The sequence below is a fragment of the Martes martes genome (genome assembly GCF_963455335.1).
Source record: "Martes martes genome assembly, chromosome: 10".
In the NCBI taxonomy this organism is placed as follows: domain Eukaryota; kingdom Metazoa; phylum Chordata; class Mammalia; order Carnivora; family Mustelidae; genus Martes; species Martes martes.
In genome coordinates this window covers 84122451-84143084 of record NC_137898.1, presented here as the reverse complement: position 1 = coordinate 84143084, position 20634 = coordinate 84122451, and the positions used below count along the sequence as shown (strand labels likewise).

Below are 20634 nucleotides of genomic sequence, written 5' to 3'. Positions count from 1 at the left end.
ATTGGCTTAAAATTTATTTTCCCATAATGACTAGAACTATACACACTGTGCAGTAAACAGATTTATAAATATAGCATTTGTCCACATAGTGGTAGTTGGATTTCTGACCAAGAGAGATAATATATGTCAAACATACTCTGTAATCAAAAGGTTCTTGTCAAAGAAGGTGATGAACAAATGCATTTAAGATACTGTTCCTACAGAAACAGGCTTAGCAAAATGTCTTACTGGACTTTAAATGAATAAATGGCCTCCTTAACTTTCCAAGTATTCTCATTATCTCGAAAACGAGGTTTCTACTACCTACTGTGGAGGGACACGAAGGACATTAAGAGATAACATATGTAAAGGAACCCAGTAATACCTCATACAGCATTTGGAAAGCTCAGTAAAAGTCAGGAAAACAAAATGAAAGGGTTAAAAACTTTCCTTTTTAAATTTTGCTTACTTCTTCACCCGAGTTCCCATTTTCTCTTGGTCCCCTTCCTATTTACATCTATGTACTCTATCCTATCTTTACACTTCTGGGTCTTTGGATTAGAAGTACTCTCTTCAGCCTTCCATATTCTTTGTTCTCCATGAACTTGTTTAAACCCACGAACACTCATGTAGCGGAGACAAATGATGGATAGGAGAGAAGACAAACCCTCATAATGTAGACAGCAGTTGTATTTCTAACAAAGAAATGGGGGAGGTGAGATATGGGCAGTTGGCTCAGCTGAGAGGTAGATGTCTAGCTTTTACAGAATGTCTAGTTTCAAAGCCCAAAACTACTAGATTATATATCTAATCTCTGTCTTTAAATTAGGCCATAATTCTGCTTGTAAGGCAAATGCTTGAAATGGTATATGTGTGGAATATCTTAAGCCTACTCTAATTTATATGTCATTTGTAGAAGAACACAGGGTCCTACAGAAGTTGACTGTTCCCACACTACAGATGAGGCATTCAGCTGTGGCACCCCTAAGGGTTCTTTTGGACATACTCAACTCCTGTGTATCCCTGGAGATACACCAAATATAAACTTTCTCTCACTTACACAGAGCCAGGTCGCTGGTAGCCATTGCTTGAGGCGGTGTCTAGCCTTAACCTCCTGCACATTTTTGGAGGCAGGTCTGGGTTTGGCGGGGCTTTGGGTATCTCTTTGGAACCTATAGAAGTTAAGCTTTGAATGGATCCGCTGTAGCTCTTGCTTCCTAAAAAGAAAACCCAAGAAAACAGGCAAGGTGCTATCAGACAAAATAACAGCAGTAACACAGTACATGCACATAACAAAAGGAAGCATTTTTCTCTAAGCCCAAATGAGAAGGTTCAGAATGTTCTTTGAGCACAGCAGCCCATCACTCAGGGAGATCACAATCTACAGTAATTACAAAAACATCACCTCAGAGAGATGGAAAGATCCACAAAAAAGTCACAGTGCACAGTTTTAAAAATCTTAGCTCAGGAACAGCATTGTTAGCCCCTTCACCATTAACTTTTCCCTCCTTAATCATGCTGAATAATCCAGCAAGTGATACAGAGACAATGACATTTTATATAAGCTCAAATCTGGTTTACCTTCAGCTGCAGAGATGGATCTGAGAGAGGAAGCTGAGGATCTTTTCAGTCCTGAAAGCCCATACGGCCCTTTCTTGACCAGGTCTATGGGTGGGGAAACATCCCCTGGGCTGGTGACCGAGGCAACACTTTGGCAATCTGATTCTACATCTGTTTTAGTTGCATCCTCTTTAGAACTTGATTCAGGACTAGTTGTCCAGAGTCCAAGATTTTTCTGTCCATTGGAAGGTGATGGGGATACAATCCAAGGAATCCCTCCAGATTTCTCCCTGGGCTGGCAGGAAGCAGACTTGGTTGTGCTGTTTTGTTCAGAGGAATGAGAGGAGAGTGACTCAATGCTCCCCATGGGTGTGCTGTCTGGGCTGCTGCTATAAGAGTCACCTGAATGGGAGCAAGAAAACAAGAGTGGCTCTCTACTAAGAACAACACAACCAAAGCCTTTCCATTCTCTAACTCACATGTGCTCAGTGGCCACCTGATCCCACTGGAATGATGGGCCTGTACCCCATATGGAAAACCATTGTCAGTTCTGGAGAACAGCTTTAAAACATGCATTTCAACCTAGTGAATGCATTTTTCAATACTATTCAAGGAAGATTTTATATGTATCCTGACCCTATGAAATGTTACTTCTTGAAGGATTAGTGAGCTGACTTGAATTCAGACAAAATTTGCTTCTGGGGACACCTGGGTGGCTCCATTAGTTAAGTGTCCAACCCTTGATCTCAGCTCAGGTCTTGATCTCAGTGTCATGAGTTTGGGCCTTCATTGGGCTCCATGCTGGGCATGAAGCCTACTTAAAAAAAATTGCTTCTGAAAAAGAACTCCCAAGTAATAAAAAATAAGATTCTTTGATGACATTATAAGAGATCTATGAATGGAAGGAGGGATGTTAAAGAGAAGTTTCTGCTGTTTTTTTTTTTTTTTTCCTGATGTTAGGTGACTCTGAGTTATAACGCATCTGAGTTCTCCTTCATTCAAAGGCACCAGTCATATCAGCTGCAAATTAGAAACTGTTCATATTTTTAAAAGAAGGGACTTTTTCCCTCTTCCTCCCAAGATATAGCAATGTAAGAAACTGCCTACTTAACTGAATTATTTTTTAATGTTCCTAAAAGTAAGATTTAAGAAAAAAAAATCAGAAAAATTATAATAAAATATTCAGACATATCTCAATTAAAAATTAGTGTTTTCTATTAAATACTGACTATGAGAAAAAACTGGGGGGCTTGGGACTATAAAGTAAAATGAAACAAGCTTAACACAAACTGTGGGCTCAAGCTGCCACCTACTTTGCTCTGGGCTTGGTTCAGAACAGAAAATTAATGATAATGTGTAATGTGGTTTCTCTTTTAATTTATTTTCTCTCTCTCTTTTAGATACTTTGATACCCAAGAGATGATGCTTTAAGGACATAATGTGAAAAGAAGAAAGAAAATGACTGCTTTAGCCAGACTTTTCTTGCTTTCTTCTCTACCACTTTGACAATAGGACAAAACCTGCTACAAAGTAGCACTCGATGTACTTAATAGCAGTTGCAGAAAAAAAGGGCACTGAGCAAACTATTTTTTTTCCTTTGTAGCAGTAATGAATTTGTTTGTACAAAGTACTTTGTAACTATACTGACAAAGAATATATAAATGGGAGGGGAGTGTTGGGGAGACAGTATCAGTAAAATCATCTATTTATTTCTACCTTAAGGTTCTTAAGGTGAGGTAAGACTAAATCAAAGAATGAAGAAAGCATCTCCCTACAGCAGGCACACTTACTATCAGGTTCTGCCAAGCACGGTGTATACCTCCCTCTGGGCTTCCGGGAACCTGTGGACAGGCAGATTGCTCGTGTCCTTCGGGATCCAGATCGAGACTGAGGCTGAGGAAGAGGAATGCTTGGGTCTGGGGCAGTATGAAAAATCTACATACAAAAAACCAAAACAAAACAAAATAGAGGTCAGTCAAAGGGGAGTTGCCACTTTCATCATAAAATGATATTTGTGAGTTAATAAATGATCTTAGACTTATATGCTATTTAATCAGCTTCATGGCAAGAGATGCTTGATACAAAAAATATCCTACTGCAATTATAACTTTTTCTTTACTACTTATACTGAGTAATGTCCATTCTCTGGGTTTTCTTTTTTATCTTCCCCAGTTTCCCAACAACGAATTTCAGAAGATTTTCCAATAATTTCAAATATGAACAAATGTCTGTGTCAAGACACATAGACTCTTACTACTGTGGTATTTTCTTTCGCCTTCATGCTGAACATAACCTGAAGGGAAGAGGCTCATTCTGTATCATCTCCCCAGCCAAGCAGTTCCTTATGTCTCAGGAGAAGGTACTGTCATACTGTTGGCCCTGAACTGTCTTGGAACATGACAAGCTGCAGGGAAAAGTCTGAGCACAGCTACAGGATACAGCTGGGTGGTCGTGGGTTGTGAGTGCTTGCAACCTTAGATAAATGAAGGATATTCTTCTACAGGCACCAAGAAGGGACCCAGGGAAGGAGAGGGCATAGTCTTTCTCTCACAAGGACTAGAACTGGCATAAATGGATCACAAATGTTTTGAGTTTTAATGGCTGGATTTACTTAACAATCCAATCACTTTGACTTTCTCAATTTCCCATTCCCATAGTTATTCTAAGATCTCAATCTTGTCAAAGCAACCAAGTTTAAAGACCAGAGAGGACTTCAAGACTGTCCCTGGAATTCTTTTGTTTTATGGAGAATATTATTGCTGCTATAATTCCAGGGAGACAAAAAGGTTAAAAATAGACTTAATCACTAAATGATTCTAACAAATTCTCTGAGTATGAGCAAAAAATTCACTACACAAATACTAAAAAAGAGAATCTTGAGAAGTAAATGATGTAAAAGGAAAGAAAACCATTTACCTGGAGGATTCTGAGAAGCACTTAAAAACTAAACAAGAAAAAAAGAAATCAAAGTCCCCATGAAGAAGCAATTTACACACGGGCGCCTGTGTGGCTTGGTGGGTTAAGCCTCTACCTTTGGCTCAGGTCATGATCTCAGGGTCCTGGGATCAAGTCCCGCATCAGGCTCTCTGCTCAGCGTGGAGCCTGCTTCCCCCTCTCTTTCTCTGCCTGCCTCTCTGCCTACTTGTGATCTGTCTCTGTCAAATAAGTAAATAAATAAAATCTTTAAAAAAAAAAAAGCAATTTACACAAAATGTACAAGACTAATACTTCGTAAGAATCGAGATCACAATGAACTCATAGATAATACAAATGGAAAATTCCTTCTTAAAAGCAAAGTACAAGATTTGATACTTCCACATGAAAATCCAGCCTACCTTTTCATAGTGCTCGATCAGAATTTCAACCACAATATTCTGAAATTTAATATTCATCATGGCAGCCACAGTTTCTTCTTGTGCTCTCATGAGAGTTGGGCCAAATATAACACCAAGGTTAGAGACAGTCATGAGATTTTGTTGGCTGTGTAGTGATACTCTGCAAATAAGAACAATAAAAATAACACAAGTTGAATGTTTAATAATTAGGCAATGTTCTCATTTACCAAATTTGTGCCATAAATAAAATGTAAAATATGCCATGATAGGTTAGTTTTTCTAAGTAGTCAGGTTCAGCCACTCCCAATTGGCAAATGTGGGTTATAGCCTAAAAAGATAGAAAAAGTTAACATTAGCTAAATAAAATAATTACAAAGCTTAATTAAAGGAATAAATCTTGAGATCTTAAATCAAATATAATCACCCTAGAGAGATTATAAGTTGTTAGGGATTCTGTAGGGTACTACAATTCTTTTAGAGCAGATGATTAAGATTAGATGGGTTGGAATCATATTCGGATACACTAAAACATATTATTGAGAACCTAGTGCCAGGAATTTTCATAGATATTATTGCATTTAATCCTTCCAGGAAGTCAGTTTTTCCTATTGTATAGGTATTTTTAAAAAAAAGCAAAACTGGAGTGCCTGGGTGGTGCAATCAGTTAAGTGTCTGACTCTTGGTTCTAGCTCATATCATGATCTCAGGGTCCTGGGAGGGGTCCTGCAATGGCCTCTGCATTCTGCAGGAGTCTTCTTGTCTCTCTCCTTCCCTCTCTTCCCCTCCCCTCCACCCTTCTCTCTTTCCCTCTCTCAAATAAGTAAGTAAATCTTTTTTTTTTTTTTTTTAAAGCAAAACTCCTAGGGTAAAAATGATATACTCCATGTAACAGCAAATTAGGGACAGAGATGTTATTTCAATTCAGGTCTCCTGAATATAAGTCAGGGGTTTTCTTAAGCTCCCTACATAAGACAACCAGCCAATGAATGTTTCTAACCTTTCTTTTTCCATTCCATCCATCCACCCATCTATCCTCTCATCCATTCAAAATTTCCTGAGTGCCTCCTTAGTGCTGGGATTATATTAGGCAAACAGTAAGAAAAGGAGATATGGTATAGCATCAGTGTTGGCTTGAAAATGAAAATGAAAGAAAAAGCCTCTGGTGTTACTGACTTTAGCAAGTTACCTTACCCCAGAAACTACCAAAAATGACTTTGACTAATTAATTTGGAAATTAGATATATTCTTTTTTTTTTTTTTAAGATTATTTATTTGAGAGAGTGCATGCACATGGGAGTTGGGGGAAAGGCAGAGGGAAAGAATCTCAAGCAGACTGCCTGCTGAGTGCAGGGCTCAGTCTTAGAACCCTGAAATCATGACCTGAGCTGAAATCAAGAGTCATAGACACTTAACCAACTGAGTCAACCAGGTGCCCCAATTGATATATTCTTAAGAAGAAACCTCATTCATTTGATCAATCTTCTAGGTTAACCACTGCCTTTTCTATCTTACTTCTAGACACACTGTCAAAATACAAAGTTCTAGAAAGAAGCACAACACGAGATTATGTTTATATCTAAGTGTGCCTAACTACATTCCAGAAGCAAAAGTAAAATTTTATGGAGAATCCAGGATTTTGAATATTATGCAAATTTTATGGAGAATCCAGGATTTTTACTATTATGCAAATCCTAGCATAGGACAGGAAGAACTGACTGTCTCACTGACTGAATTTTTCCATTGTACCTAAGAGAGCACAAACTAAGAAGCTTTTGGTTAGAATAGGAAGACATTTCATTCCAAATTTTCTTTTTACATAACCTAATATTATACATACATGTATTTATGTATATGTATTATAATGTATATTATAATACACACATATATTAGTTGCTTAGTATGTATCAAAGCATCTACTAAGAAAGTAGTACGTAAAGTATGTCTGGATTTAAAGCTTGGATCCATCCAACTTCTTAGAAGCTGGGCAGCAATCAGCCAAGTTAATTACAATCTCTAGGCTTCAGTTTCCTCATCTATGAAGAGTAAGAACCCCTATAGGGTTGATAAGATTAAATAATGTTCTAGGAAATATGATCTCAAAACATTAATCTTCCTTGGAATTAAATTGGCTTTAGTCACTCTTGCTAGAATATGAGTTGCTGGTAGTATGAGTAAACTGGAATGATATTAATATTAAACTCATGAGGAAAAAATTTGGAAATCCTAAAAAAAATTAGAAATAAAAAAATTTGGTTTTGAAAAGGAGAATTTATGACTATGTTGCTCAGAAGATGGAATAGTTGGATGAACAATTTTCTCTTCATTAAATTTCACTTCTGCTGAGCTAACTCAATCAATATAAACACTTATCACCCCACATTTCAGCTATTTCTACACCTCATTTCCTCAATTTGTTGTAGGGAACAGACATCCAACTGCCCTTTTAAATATTCAAAGTTGGAGTTGAAGAAGAGACCACAGATAGCTGTTTTAAAGACAAAGAAAATGATTCTCAGACAGAAGTAATGGTTTATACCATGTCTCAGAGTTAATTAATGGAGATTTGGAATCAATCTTCACTGGTTCTTTAGATAGTGACCAATACAGATCACTTTTAAATTCTCTTTTCTTCAGATATATTAAGGTTGCCAAGGGACCATGAGCGTTATTACGTGTTTGTAGTTTACTTAAGTCACTGGTGATGTGAACACACATTTCAATAATACTGCTCAGTCAACGGGGATTGACTTTTTGTAGGTTCAGGAAAAAAGCCAGGAATGGTGGTAAAGGATGGGCAAAAGAATTTTAAGCACTCTTCTATGGCCAGATACTATTTCTCTGTTATTCCTGGTACCAAAGCCATGCACATTCATTATAAGGGGGAAGTTTGAGTTCATCTAACATTCTGGATAACTAAATAAAAACCTTTTATGGGACACTCATGTATCTTTTAAAAGCAGTTTAAAAAGGCTTTGCTAGAAAATTAGCTTGAATATACCAAGAGAATGCCCATTATGTACAATGTGGTTAAATTTCATAAAGAGGTCATACAATTCAAAACATAATTCAAAACTAAATCTGACCAAGAATCCTTCTTCATTATTTAAAAGAGGTATTGCCATATGCAACAGTTAATAATGAACTTGAAATGATGCAGTTCCTAGTGGATTTCCTTCTTATTTCAAGGGGCAAGAGGGCAATTCATATTATCTTATCTGCAGGTTAAAATGAGACTTATTAAAATGTTATGTAGTACTCTTTCAAATGTGCTGGCTCAAAGTAGCATAAACTGGGTAACTACTTATAGTAAGCAACTAAGGAGCAATCATTTAATTGTGAATCTCGCTAAGATGGAAAATCTCGCTAAGATGGAAAATATCCTTATTTGTATATGAGCCTGTAAGGGAATTCTTAAGTTTAAAACCTGAATTTGGGGGTACCTGGGTGGCTCAGTTGGTTAAGCATTGATTTTTGGTTTTAGCTCAGGTCACGATCTCAGGATCATGAGATCAAGGCCTGTGTCAGGCTCCGTGCTCAGTGGGCAGATTGATGGAGATTCTCTTCCTCTTCTTCTCCCTCTACTCCTCCCCTTGCTCTCTCTCAAATAAATAAATACACTTTAAAAAAAAATCTGAATTTGGACTTTTGTTTATAGTAACATAGCAAATGTATGTGTGTGTGTGTGTATGAAAAAGAGAGAGAGAAACTTTAGGCAGATTTATGAGGCCACAGTACCTACATATTTGTTCAAATATAATTCTAGATGATTCTGGAAAGGTATATTTTTGCATAAAATCGAGATTTAAATCAGTAGACTTAGAGTAAAGCAGATTATCTTCCATGTGAGCATGAGCGGGCCTCATTCAATCAACTGAAAGTCTTAAAAAAGACTGAGGTCCTCTGAGGAGGAGGGGATCCTGCTTCCAGACTGCCTTGGAATGCTGCTGCAATGTTAACTCTTCCCTGAGTCTCTAGACTACCAGCTGCCCTACAGATTTCAGACTTACCAGCCTTCACAATAGTGCAGGCCAGTTCCTTGCAATCAATCTCTCTCTCATATACACATACAAAATACACACACACACACACACACACACTCTATATATATACACACACACGTATAGCTACATACACACACACAATCATCCTATTGGTTCTGTTCCTCTGGAGAAACTTGATTAATACAGTATCTATTTATTCGGATTTTTAAATACATATATGAACTAATAGCAGAGTCAGAAAAATCTTCAGAGACCAAGTGATGCTATGAATTCAGAGAAAGACATTAACATTAGAGTGGCAATTTGACCTGGCAAAACCTGTTCACACTAGTCACACTGAGAACTGATCTTCAGACTTAGGGCTTATGATGCATCTAAAGGAACTGGGGGAAAAAATATATATATATACTCCTTCATATATTGTTAAGTTGACATGTAAAGTTTTTGTCATTAGTTTAACAGTTGAAATTAACATTAGTTAATCCTTTGCACAGTGTAAACATACACAGAACACACACACTCACACAGATATATCTTAAAAATAAAGTGTCACATCTTTTTTAAAAGCATATTCCATAGACTGATTATAACAACAGTGTTGCAGCACCATCATACACTTTTGAAAGACATGAACAAGTCTAACTTTAACAGCTGAACAAGTAGTTAGGTGAACAACATAAATCAGAGAATTACTTGACGAGGTGTTTTATTAAGATGTCCAGCATCTCTCTGTTTTTTTCTGGTAGTTTGTGCACCAGTGCATGTACAGCTTCCACCCGGTAGTTTTGGTCATCAGATTCTATAACATAAAGGTTTCAAAAGTTCAAGTTTAAATTGCATTAAAATGTGTAAATAATCTAATAATTACAACTTAATCTAAACATTACAACCACTCCCACCTTCATGCCTTATAAACATTACTTCATGCAGTAAGTATTATCACTATCACTGGCTTAGAGCAATTGAGTGCCTTGACCATGGTCATGAAGCTAGTTAAGTAAAGAAGTCAAACTAGCCCATTCTAGCTAATCCAAACCTGTGCTTGTAGCCACTGAACTTCCATACATCCATAACTCATCACCAAATGTGCTCCAAAGCTAAGAAAATCCGACTGGAAAGGGAGATAAAAATAAGGCAGATATGCAACAAAGAACAGAGAGGAGAGACCCTCCTAAAAGTATGGGAAGAGAAACATCAATTTACATTTTTGTAGTTCGTAGCTGTAGGCCTGTGAAAGGCCTGATCCATACTCTGGCAGGGAATCCTGTGAGATACCTTGTAATTTCTGAATAACTTCCCTTTTTTACAGAGCTGAATTTCCAAATAATTTCCAATTTTATTACCTTATTATCTGGTACATGGGATTATCCTTGACCCAGACAAAAGATGAATTCTTATCTATAAGAATATATTTCAATTATCATGGTAGTAAATTATTTATTTGCCATGGAAGTAGAGAAAAATAGCTTACAACCAAATGTTTCTATTAAAACAAGCTGTTCATTTAGCTACTTAAGCTAAGTGGCTCAAATGCCATTTGTTGTAACACAAAATTTCTGTAAGAATTCTAGGTTAGAGTAAAAAAAATTGGCTTGTAGTTCTGATTTTGACACTAATTTACTAGTGTCCTTGGACAAAGTCACTGGCCCACTCAGGGACCTAGTCAATAAAATGAGAGGTCAGCTCTACATTTTCCAAGTTTTGTTTATCTAATAAGGATAGATTTTGATGAAAAGAATATAGAGTGGAGAGCTTTCAGGAGAAAGCTAAGTGGTATAGGTATTTATGAGATCATGTGGTCAGTCATGAATGCTGGATTGAAAACCAAGGTCACTCAATGTTATCTGACACTTATCAGCAGACATTTCCTGTGACATTACAATGTGTGATAATAAATTAATGCAATTGCTTTCTTTCTTGGGACTGTGAAAAATGCTTTGTACAGTCACACCTCATACATCTTAACAATGAAAGGCTAATTCCTAATTGTTACATGTTGTGATGGGCTCAGATGGCAACCCAGCACTTTGGTCTCAATGTTTTAAAAGTACGTATTTCTAATTTCTTGGGTTACATGTTTTCACTGAGTCCCTCCCCACAATTTTTGAATTTAGCCTATCTATATATATCCCATTATAGCAATCATAGACCCAAATAAATGACATAGATACATGATCCTTATCAATAAATGCGGGGAAAAGGATTGATGAAAGTGCCTGTTACCTGCCAAAAATACCTGACTCTTCCCTTCAGGTTTAGGAATATAGTGTGTAAGTATGAGTAGGTAGCATACCTGACCGTACGTATTTGTAGTCTTGTCTATTTAACCATAAAGTTGCTCTTATAAGAAACTAACATTCATCAATTGAGTAAAATGTAACTAAAATAATTCTTCTTATCACACCAGTCACCCCAAGGAATTCTTATTAAGTGGCAAAATATTCTATTTCATTCTGCAAGGTTTTTTTAAAAATCAAGCTAAGGGCACACTTGATTCCCTTTATCTATTTCTCCTATTCCCCCACCATCTCTCCTCTGGCAACCACCAGTTTGTTCTTTGTATTTAAGAGTGTTTCTTTTTTGTCTTTTTCTTTGTTTTGTTTCTTAAATTCCACGTATGAATGAAATCACATAGTATTGATCTTTCTCTGTCTGCCTTATTTCACTCAGTACTATATTCTCTAGGTCCAGCCACATCATTGCACATGTCAAGATTTCATTCTCTCTTATGGTTTAGTGATATTCCATTGTGCCTATATACCATATCTTCTTTATCCATTCACATACTGATGGACACTTCTGCTGTTGCCATGTCTTGGCTATTGTAAATAATGTTGCAACAAATATAAGGGTGTGCATATCTTTCTGAATTGATGTTTTCATATTCTTTGGGTAAATACCCAGTAGTGGAATTACTGGATTATATGGTAATTCTATTTTTAATATTTTGAGGAAACTCCATATTTGTTTTCCAGAGTGTCTACAACCAGTTTGCATTCCCACCAGCAGAGCAAGAGGGTTCCCCTTTCTCCACATCCTCACCAACACCTGTTGTTTCCTGTGTTGTTTAATTTTTCTGACAGGTATTAGGTGATATCTCATTGTAGTTTTGATTTGTATTTCCCTCATGATAAGTGATGTTGAGCATCTTTTCATGTATTTACTGTCCAACTGTATGTCTACTTTGGAAAAAGATCTACTCAGGGCCTCTGCCACTTTTTTAATCAAATTGTTTTTGTAGTGTTGAGCTGTATAAGTTCTTTATATATTTTGGATATTAACCCCTTATTGGATATATCATTTGCAAATGTTTTCTGCCATTCAGTAGGTCGCTTTTCTGTTTTGTTGATGATTTCCTTCATTGTGCAAAACTTTTTTCATTTTTGGTGTAGTCCCAATTATTTAATTGTGCTTTTTATTTCCCTTGTCAGAGAAGACATATCTAGGAAAATGTTTCTCCAATCAATGTTAAAGAATTACTGCCTATGTCTTCCAGCTTTATGGTTTTTAGTTCTTTAATACATCATTCACAATTTATTAGTTTACAAACCATACTGTCAGCTATTAAATATCAGATTGACAGTTTCTTAAGCAATATGTAGGAGAATCTTAACTAGTTGGTTTAAATTTACAACTCTAAGTGATATAGCATAAAATTACATCAATCATAATACATCCAACAGAAGTGTACTTACTAACTGCAACAATAAAATCTTTGTGTAACTTGTAAGTCATCAATGGTTCTGCAAGGCATCTACAATGGATAAAGAAGCAGGCATTAGAATGGCAATATCTTTTTTATTTCCCCTGAACTTTCAGTGTTTCTTTAAGAGTTGGGTATTAGGGAATAAGATCAAGTCCTAGGAGGGCCACTCTAGGCAGTCCCAGAATGCAGACCTCAAAAGACACAAAGGCCTTATAGCAATTCTTGGCACAACTATACTAAAAAGGGGAGGGATTTTTTTCACTTTGTGAGAACTACTGAACCACAATAGCAAAATCTCTCTCAGATATGGGGACAGTAGTTAAACAAAAAACAAAAACAAAACAAAAGACAACTTTTAGCTTCAACTTTAAAAAAATAAAACATGAAAACACATTTAGTATGAAACAAAGTATTATTTAGTATTCATAAAATATTGTAGCCTCTTAAGTTTATTATTTGAAATAGAATGTATAAGCTCCAAAACACTAAATATAAACATTACTACCTTATGTTATTTCACCTAAAATGAAGGAATTATTCTAAGTAGTGAACTTCATGCACAGGAGCTCTGAGAAATCACATGGCAACTGCCCAAGGAGGCAAGAGAGACAACACAGGCAGAATAGAGTTAAACCTTCCTTACCTGAGGTAGTTTTTTAGTCCACTTGTTATTGTCTTATTATCCCACAATTCAATATCAATGTCAATATCAGGAGGGGATTTGGGAGCTGAAAAGAGTAAAAAATAAGGTGTTTAAACTACGCAATTCAAAACATCATTCACACCATAAAGAAGATGGACACAAACATAAGTAGGTCAAGGAGAGAGAGACACTTATTCCTTAGAGTGCCAACAGTTCAGGATTGTTGTTTGTGTGAACTGATTCAAATCTTATTTTGATGCTTTATAAACCTCAAAGATTTCTTGTGAATAGGGTTCCAAATCAAATTGTTATTAATTGCTAACATCACAGAGCACTTACCATCTGCCAAGAATACTTTGAAGTATGTTTTTATGAATTAACAATCCTCATAGTTCTCAATGAGGCAGGCACTATTATTATCCCCATTTTATGAATGAGAAGGTTGAGGCACAAAAGAGGTGAAATAAATTACCCAAGGTCACAGAGCCTTTAAACGGCAAGTCAGGATTCCAAGTTAGGCAATCTGAATCCAGCATCCATAAATCTCACTGCACCTCTAGTTAATCAAAGGACACTTGAGAAAAAGTCCAACATTATAAAAAAGACCCCTCCTAAATTCTGATTGTTCATCTATTATAACTGAACATTAAAAACTGAATGCAAATATTAATTTTAAATATTACTTGAAAATATTCAAAGATAAGCAATAGTATAATTCTCAAAGAAAGCTATGGTTTGGATTATCTATAATACAAAAATTAAGTAACCAGTTCATCCAAAACTTACAAAATGTTGTGTTCATGAGTTTCTGAACTTTGGAGTTTACTCCTCCTATTCGGTAGAGGCCTAAAATAGTGATGCCTAATGAAAAAGAAAAATCACAAGAGAATGGCTTGAGACCATCAGCACAAGTACAAAATGTTAAAAAATTCAGGCATATACCTATACTGAATTTGAAAGCTACTTGTCCAGTTTTGCAGTCTAACTTCAGCAAACCTACCCTGGAAACACCCACAACACATATTTCTCAGAGAAGACACTGAATAGTATCCAAAAGTCTTTCAAATATCTTCAAAGTAGCAAAGTACCCCTGTTCATTTACCACTATTTGAATGCAAAAAGCATTAAGAAGGGAAATGATAATCAGTATTTCTCATCCTCTATTTCTTCAGTCATGGAGTCCTGCATGTTGAAGAGTTGGAAGGCATTTACATCTTCATTTTGAAGATGAGGAAAAAGATTCAGATAATTTAAGAAATACACTTAACTTCTCAAAACTTCTATGTGGCAGCACCAAAATCTGAGCCTAAGTTCACGGAATTTCAAGCCTCAATATGAGTTTTGCTTTAGACAAGTTTTCCTATAATTAAAAGAATGTAGTATGTATCTGGAGTGGGCTTCAGGTGAGAGGTCATGACTAGAGAGAGGAAAGGTGCTAGAATTGTGACTGACTGAAATCACTGAGGGAAAGAATATAAGGAAGGAGGAAGACCAGTTCCTTAAGAATCTTACCCTACTAAAGCTTGAAAAAAATGAAAGATGTGCTTATAGTAATAAAAAACACAAAGTGTATCAATAAGAAGTAAAGAAAGTCTTTATGCAGAAAAATCATTAAAAAGAAATACAGGGTAAACTATAGTTATCTGTATATTTAAGTAACTTATTCATTTATATAGTTGTTGAAGTTAATTTCATGTTAATGATGAATTTTTGAGAGGTTTCTAAATAAGAATGAACTATAAGAACTACATAACAGTAATAATGTACCTGTTAGACAACACTTACCTCTTGTTTCCACAGCTTGAATGCATTTTCTCACAAAGTTGAACCCTGCTTCATTTAAGTACACTGAAAATAAAAGAAAATCACAGTAAGGGTTTATGCCCAACTTCCATTACCCCATAGTTAGCTCTGTTGTTTTAGTACTTAATGCACAGTTTTAGTTAGAGTCTGAATTTTTGGGGGGGAGGGTAGAAGTAGAGAGATTCACAGTCACCGAAGTTACCATATAAACTTGATTCCTTAGAAAACACAGATCCTGTAAATGTGTTATACTGATCCTGTCCATTTTTTCTAAAATCAGCATTACCTTTCGTTAGATGTGTTTCCAGATGATAGAAGCAAATGTACTAAGAAAAAAAACCTTTATTGTGTGTTGGTAATTATATTGCAAAGCTATTCACATATTCTTTTTCATGGTATTCTTAAAACATTATGAGGTAGAGAGAAAGCTTTATAATCTTATGATGGTTCACTGCGTTGCTGAAAACTTCACTTTGTTCTAAGATTAAGAACCAGGATTCTAATACAGATCTCCTGAATCCAAGCCCAATATTCTTTCTCCTGCATTTTTTATCATATGGAAAGTAATTCAAAATACATGTAGTTCACCAAAAATCTCCCAAAGATCCTACATTATGAAATAGCAATTTATTTTCATGGGTTTTGCAAGATTTTAAATCTGTTCTAATTTTCTTAAGTTTTTGAGGCCAGATCAAATTAGACTGTTTCTTTTTTTAAGATTTAATTTAAGAATACCAAGTAATACCCTGAGGAAAAATTCAAATGTTTTATTGGTTCTATAATGAAAATTTTTATCACACATGGTAGAAATATATTTCTTAATATTCTCAAATAAAAATGAAAATAATTCAAATAAATACAATTAAAACTGGTTTCCAATTAAAAATGGTAGATTAGAAGGAGGCTGGAAGAAGGTGGAGCAAGAGGATCCTAAGCTTGCTTTGTCGCATGAATACAACTAAATAACACTCACGTTAAGGTAAATAGTCCAGAAGATGAAGACTGGCAAAGCAAACTCTACAATAAAAGGCAGAGAAGAGTCCACATCAAAGAGGGTAGAAAGGGTGAAGACATAGTGGGGAGCAAAACAGAGGTGGCCATCTGTGGTCAGGAGGGAGCCACAGGAACAGAGAATGGTGAGAAACAGACTAACACACCAGGAAACTCACATTGGAGAGATGAATCCTCCTAACATATGGCTTTAAAAGCAAGAGGAGCTGAATTTATTGATTTCTTACAAGTAAGAGGGATTTAAAACCTAGAATCTTAAAAATCAGCTGGCTCCATTTTGGAAGAGCCCTGGGGCAATAGGAAGATGAGTCCTGCCCTGAAAGAGACAGCATGACGAACAGCTCTCCAGATATAAGGTAGAAGCAACACTTTGAAAAAACCTGGTACATAGTAGGGAGAGTTATTTACTCATCTCAGAACATGTCCAGTGGAAGACTCTTTCAGGAACAAAGGAGCTGGCAGGTGACACTGCCCTCCCCCACCCTTCAGCATAAACACATGGTCACCTGCAGAAACCAACAGGAAGTTCACTATGTAATTGGCTTACACTAAGCCCCACACCCTAGTGCTTTGTCACATGCACCCTTTCCACTCATGCTTGCATCAGTCCCAGCACTGCAGGATACCTCCTCAGAAATACAGTGCAAACCTTGTCAATACTTCATTGCCCCACCCATGCATTTTGCAAGACTGCAGTTCTAGCAATAGCAGCTGCAGGCGCTGTGGAAGTTCAAGGAGCACCATGTTAAAATTGCACAATCCAGGGGGGGAGACAAGATGGCGGGGAAGTAGGAGGAGGCGCCTTTTCAACCTGTACCCTAAAGTGAGCTGATTACCTACCAAAGAACTCCGATCACCCATGAAATCAGCCTGAGATCAGAATTATACACGTCTGGATCTCTACGGGGGGCAGAAGACGCCAGTGGGCAGGTAAAGTGGAGTGGGAACGTCGGACTGATATCGGAAGAGAAACAAAAGGGAGAGGGAGCCACCAGAGGCGACCGATTGGAAAATAATACCCCAATACGAGAGTGCCCTGCTTCTGGGGACCAGCATTAACTTGGAGTCTGGTTGAAAGCACTCAAAAGAACAAAGGATCACGGGGGGAAATTGTGGGAATCGGGGCAGCTAGGGACAGGGGCTTAAGTCCCCAGACCCAGGACAGCCTCCCCTGGCACTGAGCCAGAGAGTGCGGTGGAGAAACCAGGTCTTGGTCCCTGAGCCCCCAGCGTGCCCGAGAACGAGTGGAGTCCAGCTCCCGTGAGGGGCTGGGAGCCACACCAGACGAAAGAAAGTGCACCTTGCCTAAGATACGCGCGCGTGCCTCACCCTCCCCTGAGAGAGGTGCACGAAGGCCCAGCCTGGTGTTCTGGGACCTGCGCTGTCCTAGAGCTGGACACGCCCGAACCCCACAACCTCCCCTGGGAGAGGTGCGCGCAAGCCGTGCACCCTTAGACCTAGAAAGACCAGGCAGTCCCAGCCCCGGCCAGCGGGAAAATCTCAGTGTGCGATCGCTGCTTGGAACCTCTCTGGCAGGCTGGAGCCATCCAGACAGCCACTGCTGCCATGGTTTTGCATACAAGCAGAAGATCCTGCGTCCCCAGGGACCTCGACTCAGAACCTGCTCTGCCAGCGGCCAGGCGGCTGCAGCACCTGCAGGGGAGCAGACTGAGGCTTCTCTCTGAGAGGGAGGTCGGGGTGCAGTTTGTTTTCCTCTAAACCTCCAAAAACCATCAAAAGCTGTCAAGATGAGAGAAAAGAAGTGAACAAATATAAAAACCTCCAGAGAACAAAAGCCTGAAAAAAACTGTTTTCCTCAGAGCCCACCCCCTTGAGGGGGGCTGGAGGACTTAACTCAGGGAACATCATTGACTGAAAACCCACGTGGTAGCCCCCTCCCCCAGAAAACAAATCAGGAAAGAAAAAAAAAAGACTACAAGACAACAACCACCACTACTTCATAGATACAACTTTTACTTTTAACTCATTCCCACTATTCTGGTTCATTTTTTTTTCTTTTTTTATATAGATAATTTTTTAACCTATTTACCATCACAGTGAGATGTCCAGTACATCAAATTCCATAAAAAACTTCTAACCTGAATTTTTTGATACATACACATGTGTTTTTCTTTTGCTTTTTTATTTTTTTAATTTAAAAAAAAATTTAGTTTAGTTTAGTCCAGTTTATTCCTTTTCTATTTTTATTTTCTAATATTCATATAGAGTTAAACTTCAAGGTAACCCCCTTTCTCCAATCAATGCTACCCCTATAGGTAAACCAATTTTTTTTATTTTTTTTTAAAGATTTTATATATTTATTTGTCAGAGAGAGTGAGCACAGGCAGACAGAGAGGCAGGCAGAGGCAGAGGGAGAATTAGGCTCCCTGCTGAGCAAGGAGCCCGATGTGGGACTCGATCCCAGGATGCTGGGATCATGACCTGAGCCGAAGGCAGCCGCCCAACCAACTGAGCCACCCAGGCGTCCCATAGGTAAACCAATTTTTAATCCCCCTTTTATCTTAGGAAAGTTGAGTCCTTTAACAAAGATATCAAGATAACATCCAGGAAGAATCAAAATAACCTTCCTCGCCCACACTGAGAATCTATAACCATGCTCCCATCTTTTTCTTCTGCCAGTGTCTCTATGTATTTATGTTTGTCCTGATAGTATATAAATATTATACTTGGGGTTCTTTTTGACAAGGTTCTTCCTTTTTTTGCTTATATATATATTTTTTTCTCTCGTCATATACTTTTATCAGTCTTTTTGTTGGTCTGTTTTTGTTTGTATACGTCATAAATCTTACCCTGGGGCCCATTTGGGCTGAACCTTCTCTTTTATCTTCCCTTTTTTTCCTGTCTCTCTCTCTCTCTCTCTCTCTTTTTTCTTTTTCTTTTCTTTTTTCTCTCGTTTGGGTGGGGAATCCTGAGTGCTCAGAAGCGTTCCAGGGTGCACCCTGACTGCACCACGGTCGATACATCCAGCTACATCTGTCCAGTCATCTCTCACCAAAATGACTAGGAGGAGGAATCCCCAACAGAAGAAAAGTACAGAGGATGGGCCTTCTGCAACAGAGCTAACGGCTATCAACATAGACAATATGTCGGAAAGAGAATTCAGGCTAACAATTATCCAGGCAATAGCTAGGTTGGAGAAAGCCATGGATGACCAAACGGAATTGATTAAGGCAGAATTGAAAGCGACCAGGGATGATGTTCATAATGTTAGGGCAGAGCTGAAGGCCACCAGGGATGATGTTCACAATGCTCTTAATGAGTTCCAATCTAATCTAAATTCTCTAAAAGCTAGGGTAACTGAGACAGAAGATAGAATTAGTGATCTGGAGGACAAACAGATAGAGAGAAAGGATCAGGAGGAAGCCTGGAACAAACAGCTTAGAAGCCACGAAAACAGAATCATGGAAATAAATGATGCCATGAAACGTTCCAACGTCAGAATTATTGGAATCCCTGAAGGGGAGGAGAAAGAAAGAAGTCTAGAAGATATAGTGGAACAAGTTCTTCATGAAAATTTTCCCAACCTTGCGAATGGAACAAGTGTTCATGTACTAGAAGCAGAAAGGTCTCCCCCCAAGATTATAAATTCCAAAAAAACATCCAGGCACCTCATAGTAAAATTGAGGAATCGTAACTGTAGATACAATCTCTTGAAAGCCGCTAGGACAAAGAAGCTCCTTACATACAGAGGAAAGCCCATCAGAATAACGTCAGACCTGTCCACAGAGACCTGGCAAGCCAGAAAGGGCTGGCAAGATATATTCAGGGCACTAAATGAGAAGAACATGCAGCCAAGAATACTTTATCCAGCAAGACTGACATTCAAAATGGATGGAGAGATAAAGAGTTTCCAAGACAGGCAAGGCTTAAAAGACTATGCAACCACCAAGCCGACACTGCAGGAAATATTAAGGGGGGTTCTATAAAAGAGGAAAAACCCTAAGAATAGCATTGAACAGAAATATAGAGACAATCGACAGAAAAACAGACTTCAAAGATAACACAATGTCAATAAAAACGTATCTCTCAATAATCACTCTCAATGTGAATGGCCTAAATGCGCCCATAAAACGACATAGGGTTGCAGACTGGATAAAACGACAGGACCCATCCATATGTTGTCTACAAGAGACCCATTTTGAACCTAAAGATACACCCAGACTGAAAGTGAAGGGATGGAGAAGCATCTTTCATGCCAGCGGGCCTCAAAAGAAGGCCGGAGTAGCGATTCTCATATCAGATAAATTAGATTTTAAACTAAAGACGGTAGTCAGAGATACAGAAGGACACTACATAATTCTTAAAGGGACTATCCACCAAGATGATCTAACAATTGTAAATATCTACGCCCCCAATATGGGAGCAGCCAATTACATAAGAAAACTATTAGTCAAGATAAAGAGTCATATTGATATGAATACATTAATAGTAGGAGATCTTAATACGCCTCTCAGAAATAGATCATCGAAGCAGAAAATCCATAAAGAAATAAGAGCATTGAATGACGCATTGGACCAGATGGACCTCGTAGATATATACAGAACATTCCACCCTAAAACAACAGAATACTCATTC

The 20634-nt window shown here is 37.7% G+C and overlaps 1 protein-coding gene across 2 annotated transcripts in view; it reads right to left on the bottom strand.

The window, feature by feature from the left end:
- Positions 1–20634, bottom strand: part of ARHGAP42 (Rho GTPase activating protein 42) — a 287317-nt gene that overhangs the window by 23032 nt on the left and 243651 nt on the right. For both annotated transcript variants that reach the window (XM_080816690.1, XM_080816689.1), the window contains exons 13-21: positions 15010–15072; positions 14011–14085; positions 13225–13309; positions 12571–12629; positions 9569–9674; positions 4875–5034; positions 3330–3474; positions 1561–1941; positions 1040–1196 (exon numbers count right to left, since the gene is read on the bottom strand). In XM_080816690.1, coding sequence (XP_080672816.1) covers positions 1040–1196; positions 1561–1941; positions 3330–3474; positions 4875–5034; positions 9569–9674; positions 12571–12629; positions 13225–13309; positions 14011–14085; positions 15010–15072 — 1231 coding nt within the window. The remainder of the gene's footprint in view (positions 1–1039; positions 1197–1560; positions 1942–3329; positions 3475–4874; positions 5035–9568; positions 9675–12570; positions 12630–13224; positions 13310–14010; positions 14086–15009; positions 15073–20634) is intronic.